We start from the raw sequence: 18,950 nt of genomic DNA, 5'->3' as shown, positions 1-18,950 counted from the left end.
AATGATGATTCCGGCTTGCCAGAATCCGGCACTCGCCTTAATGCTTTCATAGCCAAATCAGCCGCCTGTGTAAGCAGTTCACGGGGCAAGGCGGCTTGTGCAGCAGGTGACGCCCAATTCCCTTCACCTAACATTTCATCTCCCCCATAGGGTAGTTGCAAATTGTCCAAATTGTCCATTACCTTTGCAATAACAAGTTCACGATACTCAAAAAACCACACAGAATACTGCACCGCTGACAAAACAAGGCGTAATACAGACTTCCAATCTAAAGGAGTCATCGTATACGATTCCCCTATTGCTTGCAGTAAGTTTATAGTAAATGAAGCCTGTAACCCGTACTCCTTTATCGATTTGCGCACCTCCTTAATCACCTCATATGGTAAATGAGCAGAGCATACTCTGGCGCTGTGCCAGGTTGATAAATTACAGGCATTGCCTGGAGAAGCGTTATATCCCCCTTTTTTAATGCCTCTGTATGGCACTCATCAAAGGACAGCCTTGGCGCTACCGTACCTAAAGGCTGATATGTGGGGGGGGTGCGCGGATCCCTGCAGCGGATCTCCTCGGGCGGGGGGGAGGGGGCAAATGGTGGTGGTTTCATGACGGACAACCGAGAAAGTGTCTTTTGTCTCTGTCGCTGTAAAATTTCATCCGCCGTTGGCGCAGATGCAGCCATTGCTTTAACTGGCGAAAGTGGAGGGTATAAATCAGGCTCTCGTTCGGGGTCTATCGAGCCCGTGTCAAAGGGATCGTCTGGCTCCGAATCATCCTTCAGAGGCGGGGGCTCCGCGTGAGGCATTACAGTTTCATCAGGAGCCAACAGTTCAAACGAATCTCCCCCATCTTTTGATTCTCCCCCCGGTATTGCTGGATCAGTCACATTTTGCAACACCTGTTCGGCAGGGCATAACTTTTGCAGAGCCGTATACACAACTCGCCAGGTAATCAATATTCCCTCTGGAACTTCTAGTTGCAAAATCTGTTTAGTCTGTAATTCCTCACCCACTTTTTGCCATTGCTTTAAATCATAACACCCAGCCGTTCCTACAGAAGGGAACCAAGGGCAGTGATCCCGGACCCACGCAAGGAGTCTCACCAATTGTATTGGAGCGACCTTAAAACCTTGTTCCTTTAAAATACGTTGAAATATTTCAAGTTGAAGCTTCTGTGACTGAGATGCCGACTGCCCCATGACTAATGTATAAAGTTCGTATAACTTCCCCGCGGCTGCTCACCTGAATCGTCCTGCAACCAGTGATGAATCGAGCTCGATATGTTGATCCTCCGTTTATCCTCCGTCCAGCTCAACAGGGGTACACCACCGGATATTTCTATTTCCTTTCTTCAAGACCTTCTTTCTTCAGGTCGTCGTCTTTTTTTTTTTTTTCTCAATCGTGCCCCACGTTGGGCGCCATTTGTGGTGTATGGTTGCACGGACTCTCACATAAGCATGCGCAGAATCATTTATTGTTACAATACAGGAGAATATATCCTTTACCATAACAGGGAGGTCCCGCTGTCTCCCCCAGTCATCACCCAATTCGTATCCCTTATTAACTAAGAAAACCAGTCTCTCTTCCTTTTGGCAAAGATCCACACGACTGCTCTCAGATCCGCTTATTCTCACGGTTAACCAGTTACATAATTCTCTTGATGTTTTCAGTTTCCTTACAGAGGAGACAACTAAGCCAGGTGTTCAGGTCTTATCTCAGGCATATGTGCGTGTCTGCTAGTTCTCAGCGCACAGGCCGAATTCCTGTCTTATCTTGGACGAAACTCCCAACTCCACAATTCTTCTCCACAGAAGGGAGTTTGGAGCAGATGAGAAGCAATGACTTCACAGCAGACTGCAGCACTTCCTTAGCACTGGGGCTTATTTGAAGAGATTTATGACTGGGGAGAAGATGGGTGCTTGGTAGTGGGGAGGGAAGGTGGGACCCTAGAGACATTTGAAGGAGCACTTGCTGTCATTTTGATCATCTGCCAAAAAGTGACTGCAAATTACGTAATTCCAGTGTTGCCTTTCTCAATCATTTTACAGCTTTTCTTTCCCTTTTGCATAGTGATCCTTTGCAGAGAAGGAGAGTAAGAGGAAGGAGAGATATTTTCAGTGGCCAGTCAAGACTTCGTAGGAACCTGGCTTTTTTAGGAAGCTTTGACAGGAAAGGCATTGGGAGGTAGCGTGTGAGTAGTGAGCTCTATAACAGTAGCTCAGTTAGCTACAAGTGTCAATCCCTCTGCTGTCTTGGACTTGCAGATATCATTCTGCATTAAATTAATAATAAGTAGGAAGATACTGCATATCTAAACTGGAAAATATACATGTAAAACTTACATAAAATGCATTGCATTTCTCTTGGTACTGCTTTAAAAAAATGCCCTTATTATTTACCAGTTAATTAAATTACCTGATATGGTACATTGCCCACCCTCTCTGCTACACAATTCTAGAAGATAAAAAGAGAAAAAGTACATGCGTTTTTTTCTGCACTCAATATGTCCCTACAGGTTGACTCTTAATATCTCCACAACTAGTGTAACAAAACCCTGCACAAGATATTTGCTGTTCAGCATTGTTTGATGTAACCCTGCAAATATTACTGGTATGTGTGAGTTTCAATTCTTAATGTCCTGCAAAAACTTGTCATGAAACTAAGGAGAAATAGAAAACAAAAGATAACAACAGAAATATCTCATAAATAGAATATGTATTTATAGTTCGAGTACTTCCCAGAGTTAGCCATGTTAAAACTTAAGAACAATCTTGTATAAGTCCACTGAAGTTAGGCTGTTTCTCTAAGGTGTTACGAGCTTTAGCAAAGTGTTGGTACTATTTGGCTAGATATTTCCACCAGAAAAGTGCCTCAGTGGCCAGGAAGTAGTAGTTCCATGCTGAGTATTTTTTTGGATATGCTGTTTCATCTGATGGCGTGTATTCTTTGGCTACTGGTTTTTTTTTGTTGTTTCTTTTTGTTTTTTTTGTGAAACACATAGTAGAAAGAAAGCAATACATAGCCCAATTTGCAATTACTTAATAGCAGGAGTTCCTTTTTCCCTAAGCTATCCTGCTGCTAAATTTAAACTCTGCATTCTTACTGTTTCTTTAATACTACCTGTTTTCCTCTCTACCAGCAGCCTTTGCTTTAATTTCCCAGAATATCAGGTAATACATAAAATCACCGTTTACCTTGACTGTAAAAAGAACTTGTCCAGAGAAGGACAATGGCCTGGACCAACAAATTACAAGAGAGGTGCTGCTTTGTTATGTGTAAGTCCCACCGAGTGCATGGTGCTTTCTTCAAATAAAGAGGAAAGCATTATTTCTGTGTCAGAGAACTTGTACTTTCTACCCATCTGTATTAAGATGGATTCATATAATAATACACACTTTATTTATATCTGGTCTGTCTGGAGGCTTCGGTCTGAAGTGGACTAGAAAGAAGTTGTCTATTTTGGTACTTCTAAGACCACCTGTGCACATAGGTACCCCATCTGGTGTCCCTTTAACTCAGGCTTAGGTAATAAGGCTTTGCAAGGCTCTTATCTTGTTTATATAAAACTAAAATACTGGCTCCCCTGCTGTACCACCTCCTATTTCCCAGACCCATCTTTTAATATAGGGAATTATTTTGCTCATGTCATAAACCCATGGATCTTACAGTGACAAGCCACCCATGGTCTATTTTCCGTTACAGGCTTGCCTATGGACTGAAAGAGCAACACTTTGATCTGGAGTTCGCTGAGCAGCATGAATCAATAGGCTGAAAACTGTGTGGTCGTCCCCCCCCCCGTTTTTTTTTCTTTTCCTTTCTTTTTTAAACTAATGTTAATTAAATTCAAGTACAGAACCAAATAGTGCAGGTTGTGGGGTTTGCACCCTCACCCCATCAGTCTTACAACCAACTGGAGAACTGGAGTCTGAACCTCAGTTCTTTTTTTTCCTCTAAGCAAGAATCTGTTTTCAGATGTTTCTTGTGACCTTGGTCATTTCAGATTAAGACCTCTGTTAATTTCTGAAATTGTGTGGTGAATAAATTAAAATAGTCAAATAAATCAAAATAATCCAACTCTCTCTTCTGTGATTCTGAGACCCTCCTATACTATTACGAATAGCTATTGCCTGAAAAGTTTTAGTATCACAACATTTTTATAGTGCAAGGAATGGGTTGGTTTTGGCAAAATCATCATGGTTTTATCATCTGTTGACTTTTTCTTTGTAGAAGTACACAATTTACTTCCGAACCTTGTGGAAAAAGTGACTTTCTGCGATATTGTGTGAATTTCTGTACTGGAACAAATGTTTCAGATGTTATGGTATCTGAATCAGTAGCGGGCAGCTACTGCTGCCAGTCAGTACTAAACAGAGCTCTATGAAGAACAGCGATGCCAGGGAAGTGTATGGAATACTTAATAAGAAAACCGTATAATACTTAATAAAAAAAGAAGCTGGAATTGGTTTGGTTTGGTTTGTTCATGGTTTTAGAATCACGTATTCCTTCTTTTCTTCTATTCCGTATTTAGTCTCCATTAAAAGGTGGCTTGATCTGTGCTGTGAAGTCTGCTTGTTTTACTTTAGAGACTCTTTTGTGAGTGCATGCATTTTGTTTATAAGATTTTGAAATTTAAGGCATCTTTTGATGAATTCCCCTCTATTAAGCTTAGTTTGTATATTGTAGGCAACTGTCATTTTCATACTGCTTGGCATCACCAGTCCTGGATACTTATTAGTAAGGCCAGGGCTCCTTTAGACAGTGCAGATCTCTGAAAAACTCTTAAATAGCAGACTCTCACATTTACTTGTCACGTTGAAAACTATTAATCCTCAGTCCATGTGTAAGTCCAGGACTGGCGAGTGACATAAAGTTCAATATCCTCAAAAAACCTATATATGATATAATAATGGTTTTATACCACAGGAGAGCTGTTAATCCTTTCTTCTCAAATGTATGAAATATCTATTTGTAGCTGTCATGAGTGGGAAATATCAGGCCTTAAAATATGTCATTGGTTTACAGGAAGACTTTCAATTTAAGCACTGTTTTTTTTCCATATAGGGTCTACACAGTTGGATCTTAGTTAACCTGCTCTTCCAGCTAGGAGGGAGGGATGAAAATCTTTTTCAGCTGACCAACTCTGTAAAATTTGAAGTGGATGTGTGAAGCTATAATGATACGGAATAAAAACTTCATTACTTATGAACGTCTCACAAAAATGTTTCTAGAATTCTTTTATTCTCTCTAAATAATATAAATGTGAATATATTATTTGTAAACTTAGTTTTGTTCTGTGTAAGTGTTTTTTTTTTTCTGTTGTATTTGGTGCTTTATTCATAGCCAGCTTCATAATTATTTACCAGGCAGGGATAGTTGTGAGTGTGTGAGAGCACTGATTAACCTGTATTGGTGGAAGAAATACATACTAGAATCTGATGCTTCTCTTGTACATACAGATCAGCCCCTCGTGAATTTGCAGGGAGTGAACCTTTAGGTATTAAATAGACTGTGATGTTTGTCTGCATTAATTTTTGTCACTTGAATTACATTCAAAATAGACGTCTATGAAAGTATTTTACTGAAAAATAAGCCTAGATGGAACTTGCACATTTGTTTTTCTTCTGCTGAAATCATTTTTATTCATTCATACTTAAAATATTTTAATAAAGCTCTGGCTTTATGTATCTAATAATAATGTTGTAGGAATTTTAGCTTAAAGATACAAGCAAGCCAGATATTGTGGGATGTAGTATATGGTTTTTAGAACATCTAGTGTAGTTTGGGAAGAGGAGGAAATAAAAGAGAAACTCTTGGGTCCATAATGCCTTTCATTTAATGGCAGTGGAAATTGTTTATCAAATCAGAGGATAATAATAGACAAAAACACATAGTTTGTATAAAATAATTAATGTGCCTGATTATCTTGCCAACTCTGCTCTCCTTTGACACTTAATTTCAATTCAGTTTCAGTTCAGTAAAATTGTTCTGTAAAAATCAAGATTTAATTTTGACTTCTAAAGTATTAATACTTAAGATAATAGGTTTGAGTATAAAATAAGAGGATTCTTCCTGAAATTTACATTCATAAAATAAATAATTTATATTTATATTATAAATAACAGTTTATATTTGTGCAATAAATCAGTGTAAGCTAATTATTTTCTGCTAATCAGTAGGAATTTAATAAGAAGATGCAGAATAGAGACACTTGTGCATGTGCATTGTATAACTTGATGAATGCTAAATATAATAGAACTTGAAGTCATTATTAAAATGTTTTAATATAACTCCGTATCACCCACTAATTCAAGTTGTAGAGTGAGATATGTCTCTCACTATGTGAGAAATACAGTAGAATAAAGGCAAAATTTTGACAATTGCTGTGCTGCAAATGCTTAATATAATTTAAAGTGTAATGAAAATGTTGAACGACAATATTTTTGGTTAAGTGACACCAGTGCTTTGTGGAAGGTGATGATGACAGCCAGATCTTATTTTCTTTAAAAGAACTGAGTTTTTCCATCTAGTCAAGTCTCAAAGTCAAGGGCAACATTTCTTATAGATATAGGATCAGATTCAGTATTGGCTTTCAAAAAGCCTTATCCTTGTAAACTAGTTGAAGGCTACAAGTAGAAGCTCAAAATTAGACCCTGATCTTGTAAGATCATGACCATCTTCAGATACTTTGCAATTTCTTCTGAGATTGTTGTTCTTCAGCTTTCTACGCAGTGTCAAAGAGCTGGGAAGAGGAGCTGCTGGCCTTCCAGAGACTGTGCTTGTGCTTCAGTTTAATAACATTAAATAGCAGTTTTATCTCTTCCCCATGCAGATGGTAAAAGGCTGTGTGGCCATAGGAGGTGCTTAGCTTTTGGAAATACTGTAATTCAACCAGTCCTCTGCTGTACAGACACCCCTCCATGACATCCATTGAACTCTATTCATGAAACTCTTCTATCTTAGAGTTAAATGTTACCACTTGATTACTAAAAGCCTACTAAGACATTTTAAAATCAAGATGAGCTACTTAGCTTATATCACTCGCTTATCTCCTGCAAAAATCATTACTTGAAAAAGTATATAATAGGAAAGAAAATATTTAATTAAAATTAAACAGGGACTGAAAAGCCTATAATGTTCTAACTTAGGATGTGGGCTACAGAGTGTACTTTGTTTTTTAAAAAGGAAGTACTTTTCAGTGACTAGAAATTGGAAAATAGTGTGTGTTGGCCAAAACATAAATGTACGTGTTGGCATGATGAAGGCTGATTAAAACTGCACCAGTGCCTTCTGCTAGGAAGACAGCCAATAAGTTTTTCAGGTGTCCGGTTGCATAGCAGTAGCTGCCTGGGTATAACTGGAGTATTCTCCTTCCCAGATAATACCATGGCCAGCAAGAGCTAGGCCAGGCTAACGTGTCTACAAAAGTTTTGCAAGGACTGTGCTGAACAAGTTTTCTTTACAGATGGCTCATAGGTGAAACTGTGAATGCACCACCAATGGCCCTTCCACTGTTCACTTTGGTTAATACAAAAAACGAAAGCTAGATTTTGAAACAAATATTAGAATTTTTTGTTTCACCATGTTAGAATATAAAGTAAGAGATAAGAATCCTGGGTATCAATAGTCGCCCGTTGTGTAGCTGGCTGAGGGCTGAATATAATATCAGGTAAGAGAGAGAGGTCTGTAATAAGCAGGAGGCTGGATACTTGCAAATAAATCATAGGTCAGTTGTGTTTTGTGCAAGATAATGTGAATCCTATGGTAATACACTTCTAAATTAAATTCACATGATGAAATATGACCATGAGGGATGCTGGAAATCTGTGAGCCTCACATTAATACTGCCTAAAGTTCATATCTCATTTAAGAATTAACATTAGTGCTTATATATACACATAGTCTTCCTGAGCAGGTCACTTGGTAATTCTAATGTGTCGTTTGTTTGTTTTACTTAAGGAATCAGCTGGAGGGGATATTCAGTCTCCTTTAACGCCAGAAAGTATTAATGGGACAGATGACGAGAGAGTGATGCCGGAAGTGACGCAGAACTCAGAACCAAGGGCTGAACCAACCCAGAATGCATTGCCATTTACCCATAGGTACAGATTCCATTCCCAGATCCTGATTAAGTGATACCTATCTCCTTCCTCGTTAAAGGGACCTTCTCCCATGTTGTGGCTTCCACCTAGCAAAGTTAAGAATTAAATTATGTGATTAAAAAAAAAAAAAAAAGGACTGGCTTTCAGATTTGCAGTATAATCTTTGTTTTCACAAAAAAACATGAGGAAATCTCTTTGAATAAGATTTTGTGGGGCATTATTTTATAGTTTAATCAGCTGAATGTGAGCCCTTGAACACTGGTTAGTGCAGGTGTCCCTTTAACAGGAAGCATTATTTCTATGTTTTTTTAATACTGAAAAGCTCAAGTGAGGACATTTATATATTATTATTTAACCCAGACAGAAAATGCTTTCAGGTGCTTTCTGACAATTTTTTCATATAGAAAGAAAAAAATCCTTTTGTGTGTGTGTGAGTGTCAAGGAACACTATCTCAATCAGAGGGAAACTACCATTTTAAAAAATGTATATTCCAAAAGATTCCAGTTATTTCCCAGGCACCATTATGTTTTTCAAGTTGATGACAGTACTTAGTTTGGAAATCAGCTGCTTTGATTGGATTTAATTGTTAGCTGTAATGAAGGCTCTCTAAAACGGCACTATGTAACACATGCATGAGAGATGGAAAGTGAAGTCTCCAGGATTGTGTTAGTGCTGGTTAAATGGGCATGTTTTTGTAGAGGTATTTCATAATATTAAATTGGCAACTAGGTAGACATACCTAGTTGCTTGTGCTGGCTAGAAGGGTGCTTTCTGCAGGCAGTCTGTTTGCCCCTGATTTAAAAAAAAAAAAAAATTAAACAAAACCTTACACCCCGATCATCGGAGACTCCCTGGGCTTTTCATGTGTCAGGGGTACAGAAAGGGATTGTGCTCCTCCTTGTTCCTTGCCCTTTTGATGCTGCTGTGTATTGGTGACACTCCATGTGTGATGGAGAGGAGTTGCCGCACTGAACCCTTTCCCCGTGTGACCTGGTAACTCCTGCCGATTGCTGAGCCTTTTCCGCACCCTGTGTTTCAGCAAAGTTAAAGCTTAGCCAGTGCTTCTGGGTGAGAAGAATAACGCTGGAAGGGCATGTGAGTGTTGTCTTGTGCATGGCAATGCTTTTTATGTATTTGCCTTTACTCCTGGAGCTGTTGATCAATCGCTAGGTGCTTTTCAAAAGAAAAGATGGTGTGGTCTTCCCTCCAATGAGTTCAGCTATAGGGGACATGAGAGTTGCTGAGGTTGGCCATGCTTCACTGAAATAACACTAGCGTAACAAGTTCATTTCTTCCACAATTAGGAAAGCTATATTCTGCTCTGGCGTGACAGTACATACTTACCCTGTGAAGGTCCACAAGGAGTGGTCCTCAGTGTAGGCTGGAGCACAAGGAAAGGCACGTGTGGGACCACCTGGCAGGAGCCCAGGCAGCCATGGGGCAAAGGTTGGAGCTTCGTGGGCAGGACGAGGTGCCACAGCACCGCACAGCGAGGATGGTTGGTGAGGTGGGAACTGCATTGCTGCCGAGAGGGTCAGCAAGCTTAGCCGAGTGCAGGCACCTCTGTGGCAGAGGACAGGGGTAAAGGTTTGAAGGGGGTTGTTGTCAAGACAGTGATCTAGGGAAGAGGTTTTCATGTCTGTATGAACTGGAAGGGTCTGACGGGAGTTAACAAGGTCAAAATGAGAGGTGTGGAGGTCATGCTTTAGTCTACATCTTACTACTTGTCATTTTTAATCTGCACACGCCAAAAAATGTTCAATTTCATTTTGTTATAACACATCCTCTCTGGCCAGATACGTCCTCTTCTGCAAGCATTCTTCTCTGTGCTTTGTATGTCTTAGTGTAGGTAGTTGGAGCCTGTGTTATTTCAGCGGCGTAAGTGTAGACTACTTTGGTATTTATAGTTATTTTCTGACCATTTATACCCAAAAAGCTGAAAAAAAGCATTACTTAAGTCACCAGAGTTTTGTTATTAGATCTTTAATTTTTTATTATTTCAGTAAATAATTGTAAGTATTGAAATGAACATTCTCCAGTATATGTCTACAATCCTATTCATATCCCATGAGCATAATAGAGCAAAAGTCTAGTTGGTTCAGTTTATCCTTATCTGGAAAGTCCTAACGCTGTTCACAAGCAGTGTGACTCTAGTCAACTGCTTGAGAGATAAGGACATTAAATGTTGATGAGCCTTGCACAGAAAGATAAACTCTTGCAATTAAACCTCTTGCCTTTTTTAAACTATGATGGTTAATGTTGAGTTATGAAGTAATATTACTTGGGAACTCCCACATCTTATAATATAGCCTGAGCACTGCTCTCATTAGTAAATGTTGCCAAAACAAATGAAAGTAAAATGTAACCTAACCCTGGCATTAGAATTTTTAAAAGTCTTGGCTGAGACTCTGATCGAGTCTGATTTTTCTGAACGATGGCTAGTCCAGGAAGGCTTTTTTCTAACAAAAGCTAGTTAATTATTTTAAATATTAGATTTGATTAAGACTAAAAAAAGTGTGCATTTTCTTAACTTAAATCTTAGTTTCTTCAGACATCATCTTTTTTTTTTTTTAAAATATTTTCCACATTCTTTAATTTGTGATTTTTTTTTTCCCCATCTAAAAAAAGTTGACCATAAAAAGGCGTTTGGAGAGAAAAAAGTTGCTAAAAAATTTGTAACCATTTCCAATGTGACTGCACCTGGCTTTTAAATGTAAGTTTTAATCCTGCTGGTGCATAGTATACAATTCCTGATGGCCTGAATGAGCCCAGAGAAATACTATATGAGCTTATTTAGCTCTAGAATATAATTCAAATATTAAAGCTGAATAGTGTGTCTGGTGAACTCTGCAACTGCTGCTTGGGGCTTTTTGGTAACTGTTTGGTGAACTTGCTCTTTTGTCTTTGAAGAGAATACATTTGTTTATAACAAGTTTTATTCCATTTTTGGCACCTCATGAAGCTGTGGGGTAAAACACTTTCAGAAACAAGTCTTAAAATAAGAGGATTCTTCTGGGACAAATCTTGAAAGTCTTCAACTTTCTGTCAACTGTGACTTGTACCTTTTACCTCATTTTTTCATGTAATACATAAAGATGTTCCATCTAAGTTTAATGAAACTTGGAATTTCTATTACATAATGTTTTGAGTAGACAATATATATGTGTGTGTTTGCTTGTTCGTTAAAATTCCTATTTTTGTATTCAAACAAGTTTTTCATATTAAATTTTGACTCATTGCCTTAGTGAAAATGGACTTAGTTCAAATGATGTTTCTATATTAGATATTTTATTGTCTACATAGCTTACCATTTAATAATGCTACAAGTAAATCCAATGCTGTAATAACAAAGAAAAAAAAAATCTTGCTGCTAGCTTATGTTCCTTGACAGAGTTTTCATTGAGTTGTATGCAGAAATTTGTTTAGTAGATTTTTCACTTTGTGTATTACAACTGCTCACTTCTAGAAGCTTAAATATTTTAGTTATGTTACAGTAAAGATACTTTGTGAATCATGCTGAACTGTTAAGTTGGCTTTAAAGAAAAGTTTTGAGTTAATAATTTTTGTGGTATTTTGTAGTTGGAATTTATACACAAATCCTAGTATTTGGATGTTCTTTATAGTGTTATGCATAGCTTCCTTAGTTCTGGGGGTGTGTATTAATTTTTTTTTTTTTTTTTTTTAATTCTTGGTTTTGAATGCTATATAGCCTGATGACAGGATAATTTCATGTTGTGAGGAAGCTCAGGAAGTCTCTAATCCAAGCTCCTGCTCAGAGAAGGTCAGCTATGAGATCAGACCAGGCTGCGCTAAGCTTTATCCAGTTGGGTTTTGAACACCTCCTAAAATGGAGACTGATAAAGCTAGGCTTTTTAAAAAGATTTCTCTATAATATAAAATGCAATAACTATCTGTTGTAGTTTAACCCAGCAGGCAGCCAAACACCACACAGCTGCTCGCTCACACCCCACCCCACCACAGTGGGATGGGGGAGAGAATCAAAAAAAAAAAGAGTAAAATTCGTGGACTGAGTTAAAGACAGTTTAATAGAACAGAAAAGGAACAGAAAATAATAATAATAATAATAATAATAATAATAATAATAATAATGGTAGAATACACAAAATGAGTGATGCACAATGCAATTGCTCACCACCCGCCAACTGATAACCAAGCAGCGATCGCTACTTCGCAAACCACGTCTCCAATTTATATACTGAGCATGACATCACATGGTATGGAATACCCTGTTGGCCAGCTCGGCCAGCTGTCCTGACTTTAATCCCTCCCAGGTTCTTGTGCACCTGACAGAACATGGGAAGCTGAAGAGTCCTTGACTAGCAGGGTACTTAGCAACAACTAAAAACATCAGTGTGTGTCCTGGTTCCGGCTGGGACAGAGTTAACTTTCTTCCCAGTAGCTTGGGGGGTGTGCTGTGTTTTGGGTTTGGTGTGAAAGGAGCATTGATGGCCCATTCATGCTTTGGCTGTTGCTGGGTGGTGGGGGGGTGTTGGGTGGGGCCAATGTGACATCATGCTCAGTATAAAAACCAGGGGTGTGGGGGGGCTCACCCCCCATTCATGACACGCGGTCGGCGAGCAGTTACATTGTGCATCATCTGCTTTGTATATTCTGTTATTGTTGTTGTTCTCATTGTTATTATTACCATTCTACTTTGTTTTATTTCAATTATTAAACTGTTTTTATCCCAATCCGCGAGTTTTCCTACTTGTGCCCTCACGATTCTCTCCCCCATCCCACCGGATAGGCAGGGGTGAGTGAGCAGCTGCGTGGGGTTTATTTCTGGCTGGGGTTAAACCACAATAGTCTTTTTTGGCGCCCAATGTGGGGCAGTGAAAGGTTGAGATAACGGCAGATTAATTAGAGCATATTAAGGAATTTATATCTGGTAACATATTAATTTGTTCTGCACCATGCTCTTGTTTTTACTGTACCTGTTAAAGACTGGAGTTGGGTTTTGTAGTCTGCTGTGCTCTGCAGTGATTAATGATGTTTTGCCTGGGAAATTTGTTACTAAAACGCTGGCATTGGGGGTTATCTGGTATTTGGGATTTGTAATGAAGCCGTTTCTGTATTTCGGGTACCACCTCATGGAGACCATTAGCAATTATACATTTTCCTCCGAGAGATTTTTTATGGAGGAAATAGAGAATGGCACCCTCGCTACCTTCCTCTATGATGTCGTCTCCTTTGTTAAAATAACTTGCCAGTACCTTGAACATCCCTGGGTAGTTAAGATACATCTATTGGTACTCCTTGGGAATATTGTTGTGGTTTTATCCAAGGTTAGTAAGCAATTCAAGAATGTCATCCAGAGATCTGCCCCAAGGCTGGATAGTTATGAGTGGCAGGGCGAGTGGGATAGCATGGGCAAATGCCTAGGACGGTGGGCACCCCCAGTGTTCTGGAACTTCACCCCTGAACAAGTGCAGAATCCTGAAAAATTAGTAGAATATTTGGAAGAAGTATGCTATCACCCTGGCCATTCTAGGGAGACACAAATCACTGCAATGTGCTGGGGCCTGGCCCATGCCTACCGAGCCCTGTTTAACACCACTCAGAACCCACAAAGGGAAAAAAAGGCCTCTGCAGCTGATGACAAAGCAACAGGCCCTGTGGCTATCCCACCCCCCACAGAAAGCACAGCAGCTCCCTCACCCCCCACGGCAGGCACTGCGGCTACTCCGCTCCCTGCAACAGGGAACCAACCCATGCCGGTATCAGTCGCCCCTATACAAAAAAGAAAATGCACAAGAAAATCAGCTCGTTTAGTAAAGGATGAAGATGAACCAGGGCCATCAGGAGAACAGGAGGAGGAAGACGCAGAACCCGTAAATGAGATGGTAACCACCCGATCCCTATCCCTGGGTGAGCTGCGAGATATGCGGAAAGACTTCAGCCGTCGTCCAGGCGAGCACATTGTCACCTGGCTACTCCGATGCTGGGATAATGGGGCCAGTAGCCTGGAATTAGAGGGTAGGGAAGCCAAGCAGCTGGGATCCCTTTCCAGGGAAGGGGGCATTGACAAAGCGATTGGACAAGGGGCACAAGTCCTCAGCCTCTGGAGGCGACTGCTGTCAGGCGTGAAGGAAAGGTATCCCTTCAAGGAAGAAGTTATATGCCACCCAGGCAAGTGGACCACCATGGAGAGAGGTATCCAGTACCTGAGAGAATTAGCTGTGCTGGAAGTGATTTATGATGACCTGAAGAACGAACAGTTATCCAAAGACCCAGATGAAGTCAAATGCACCCGACCCATGTGGCAGAAGTTTGTATGGAGAGCACCAGCGTCACATGCAAACTCATTGGCAGTAATGACCTGGAGAGATGGAGAGGAACAAACGGTGGATGAACTGGCTGGCCAACTCCGGCGATATGAAGAAAGTCTCCCTTCCTCCCTACGGGCCTGTGTCTCTGCTGTGGAAAAACTGTCTCAGGAGGTCCAGCAACTCAAAGAGGATATGTCCTGCTCCCCCCCTGCACGGGTCAGTGTCTCAGCCATTAGGATTCAGCGTCCCTCTGCTCAAGAGAGGAGACATCGTGGGTACACACCTCGGAGCACCCTGTGCTTTTACCTGCATGACCACGGAGAGGACATGAGGAAGTGGGATGGAAAACCTACCTCAGCCCTACAGGCACGGGTACATGAGTTGCAAGGAAAAACAACCACAAAAGGGGGTTCTTCCAGGAAAACTGCTGCTCCAGTCTCCAGGGAGCAGTTGCCCAGACAGAGTAGAAGAGCAGATTCCACTTCTGACCTTAATAAAGGGACTTCTGATTCATACTTACAAGAGGTGGGTAGCGAATATGATGACCAGGACTAGAGGGGCCCTGCCTCCAGCCAGGTGGAGGAAAGGGACAACCGGGTTTACTGGACTGTGTGGATTCGATGACCTGGCACATCAGAGCCACAGGAGTATAAGGCTCTCGTAGACACCGGTGCACAGTGTACCCTAATGCCATCAAGCTATGAAGGGACAGAACCCATCTGTATTTCTGGAGTGACAGGGGGATCCCAAGAGTTAACTGTATTGGAGGCCGAAGTGAGCCTAACCGGGAATGAGTGGCAGAAGCACCCCATTGTGACTGGCCCAGAGGCTCCGTGCATCCTTGGCATAGAATACCTGAGGAGAGGGTATTTCAAGGACCCAAAAGGGTACCGCTGGGCTTTTGGTATAGCTGCCCTGGAGAGAGAGGACAGCTGTCCACCTTGCCTGGTCTCTCGGAGGATACCTCTGTTGTGGGATTATTGAAGGTCCAAGAAGAACAGGTACCAATCGCTACCACAACAGTGCACCGGAGGCAGTACCGCACCAGCGGCAATACCGCACCAACCGAGACTCCCTGATTCCCATCCATGAGCTGATTCGTCGACTGGAGAGCCAAGGAGTGATCAGCAAGACTCGCTCACCCTTTAACAGTCCCATATGGCCAGTGCGAAAGTCCAATGGAGAGTGGAGACTAACAGTAGACTACCGTGGCCTGAACGAAGTCACGCCACCACTGAGTGCTGCCGTGCCGGACATGCTAGAACTTCAGTATGAACTGGAGTCAAAGGCAGCCAAGTGGTATCCCACAAATTATATCGCTAATGCGTTCTTCTCAATCCCTTTGGCGGCAGAGTGCAGGCCACAGTTTTCTTTCACTTGGACGGGCGTCCAGTACACCTGGAACCGACTGCCCCAGGGGTGGAAACACAGCCCTACCATTTGCCATGGACTGATCCACACTGCACTGGAACAGGGGGAGGCTCAGGAACACCTGCAATACATTGATGACATCATTGTATGGGGCAACACAGCAGAAGAAGTTTTTGAGAAAGGTGATAGAATAGTCCAAATCCTTCTGAAGGCCGACTTTGCCATAAAACAAAGTAAGGTCAAGGGACCTGCACAGGAGATCCAGTTTTTAGGAATAAAATGGCAAGATGGACGTCGTCAGATCCCAATGGATGTGATCAACAAAATAACAGCCATGTCTCCACCAACTAGCAAAAAGGAAACACAAGCTTTCTTAGGCATTATGGGCTTTTGGAGAATGCATATTCCAGATTACAGCCTGATTGTAAGCCCTCTCTATCAAGTGACCAGGAAGAAGAACGACTTCAAATGGGGCCCTGAGCAATGACAAGGATTTGAACAAATTAAACAGGAGATAGTTCAGGCAGTAGACCTTGGGCCAGTCCGGGCAGGACAAGATGTAAAGCATGTGCTCTACACCGCAGCCGGGGAGAATGGCCCTACCTGGAGCCTCTGGCAGAAAGCACCAGGGGAGACTCGAGGTCGACCCTTAGGGTTCTGGAGTCGGGGATACAGAGGATCCAAGGCCCGCTACACTCCAACTGAGAAGGAGATATTGGCAGCATATGAAGGGATTCGAGCTGCTTCGGAAGTGGTTGGTACTGAAGCACAGCTCCTCCTGGCACCCCGACTGCCGGTGCTGGGCTGGATGTTCAAAGGGAGGGTCCCCTCTACACATCATGCAACCGATGCTACGTGGAGTAAGTGGGTCGCCCTGATCACACAACGGGCCCGAATAGGAAACCCCAGTCGCCCAGGAATCTTGGAAGTGATCACGAACTGGCCAGAAGGCAAAGATTTCGGAATATCCCCAGAGGAGGAGGTGACTCGTGCTGAAGAGGCCCCACTGTATAATAAACTACCAGATAACGAGAAGCAATATGCCCTGTTCACTGATGGGTCCTGTCGTCTTGTGGGAAAACATCGGAGATGGAAAGCTGCTGTATGGAGTCCTATAAGCCAAGTTGCAGAAACTGCTGAAGGAGAAGGTGAATTGAGTCAGTTTGCAGAGGTGAAAGCCATCTAGCTGGTCTTGGACATTGCTGAATGAGAAAAATGGCCAGTACTCTATCTCTATATTGACTCATGGATGGTGGCAAATGCCCTGTGGGGGTGGTTGCAGCAGTGGAAGCAGAACAACTGGCAGCGCAGAGGCAAACCCATCTGGGCTGCCGCATTGTGGCAAGATATTGCTGCCCAGGTAGGGAACCTGGCTGTAAAAGTACGTCACGTACATGCTCACGTACCCAAGAGTCGGGCCACTGAAGAACATCAAAACAACCAGCAGGTGGATCAGGCTGCTAAGATTGAAGTGGCTCAGGTGGATCTGGACTGGCAACATAAGGGTGAATTATTTATAGCTCTGTGGGCCCATGACACCTCAGGCCATGAAGGAAGAGATGCAACATTTAGATGGGCTCGTCATTGAGGGGTGGACTTGACCATGGACGCTGTTGCAGAGGTTATCTATGAATGTGAAACATGCGCTGCCATCAAACAAGCCAAGCGAGTAAAGCCTCTTTGGTATGGAGGACGATGGCTGAAATATAAATATGGGGAGGCCTGGCAGATTGATTATATCACACTCCCACAAACCCGACAAGGCAAGCGCTATGTGCTCACCATGGCGGAAGTAACCACAGGATGGCTGGAAACATACCCTGTGCCCCATGCCACTGCCCGGAACACCATCCTGGGCCTTGAAAAGCAAGTCCTATGGCGACATGGCACCCCAGAAAGAATTGAGTCAGACAACGGGACTCATTTCCAAAACACCCTCATAGACACCTGGGCCAAAGAGCATGGCATTGAGTGGGTCTATCACATCCCCTACCATGCACCAGCCTCCGGGAAAATAGAACGATACAACGGACTGCTAAAGACAACACTGAGAGCAATGGGTGGTGGGACATTCAAGCATTGGGATACACATTTAGCAAAAGCCACCTGGTTAGTCAACATCAGGGGATCTTTCAATCGAGCTGGCCCTGCCCAATCAAAACTCTTACGTACTGTAGATGGGGATAAAGTCCCTGTCGTGCACATAAGAAATATGCTGGGGAAGACAGTCTGGGTTACTCCTGCCTCTGGCAAGGGAAAACCCATCCGTGGGATTGCTTTTGCTCAAGGACCTGGGTGCACTTGGTGGGTAATGCAAAAGGATGGGGAAGTCCGGTGTGTACCTCAAGGGGATTTGATTTTGGGTGAAAACAGCCAATGAACTGAAGTGTATGATGTTAATTGCTCTATAATACTGTATGTCATCACTTCATGGTTACTATATGTCATATTAATGGTATTGCAGTAAGAATCACCCAGATTATTGAAGAATGAACTCCGATGAAACCGAGTAAAGTGCAGCGATGATAGAACCGGATGAGTGTAGTGATAATGGAATCAGAACTGGCTTCAGGATGCAACAATCCAACACCACACACCATCTCTCCTGCCCTGAAAGACTGTTATGACAGATGGAGCCCAAAGTTGTGGACTAAATGAACTCAATGGACATTTTGGAGGGATGGCCCATAGACTAAGGGAATGATATCTGTGTGTATATATATCAAAAGACAGAAAGGTGGTGGTGATTAATTGGAATGTATTGGAAAATGTGAGTCCTGGGCATGATGTAGATGGTATAGAATAAGGTGTGGATACTGTCCTGGTTCCGGCTGGGACAGAGTTAACTTTCTTCCCAGTAGCTTGGGGGGTGTGCTGTTTTTTGGGTTTGGTGTGAAAGGTGCGTTGATGGCCCATTGATGCTTTTGCTGTTGCTGGGTGGTACTTGCACGGGGGGGGGGGGGGGGGGGGGGGGGGGCGGGGAGGGGGCGGGGGTGGGGTGGGTGTGTGGAGCACAGCCTGGGTGATGGACCCAGCCTGCCAATGGGGTATTCTATACCATGTGACATCATGCTCAGTATAAAAACCAGGTATGTGGCCGAGATATTTGTTTATTTCATGTCTGCGCAGAGATGGGTGCTAGATGGTAACTCCACAAAGCTAGCATACCTCAGTTAACACACGGTAAGCATTT

At 42.3% G+C, this 18,950-nt stretch overlaps 1 protein-coding gene across 1 annotated transcript in view; it reads left to right on the top strand.

Moving 5' to 3' along the window:
* LOC142075068 (homer protein homolog 1-like) overlaps positions 1 to 18,950 on the top strand; it is a 139,350-nt gene that overhangs the window by 19,916 nt on the left and 100,484 nt on the right. The window contains exon 3 of the mRNA XM_075136073.1: positions 7,953 to 8,095. Within this exon, the coding sequence (XP_074992174.1) occupies positions 7,953 to 8,095 (143 nt within the window). The remainder of the gene's footprint in view (positions 1 to 7,952; positions 8,096 to 18,950) is intronic.

Source organism: Calonectris borealis, chromosome W, assembly GCF_964195595.1.
Source record: "Calonectris borealis chromosome W, bCalBor7.hap1.2, whole genome shotgun sequence".
In the NCBI taxonomy this organism is placed as follows: Eukaryota; Metazoa; Chordata; class Aves; order Procellariiformes; family Procellariidae; genus Calonectris; species Calonectris borealis.
The sequence above is the reverse complement of the archived record's forward strand: the minus strand, read 5'-3'. Positions and strand labels throughout refer to the sequence as shown.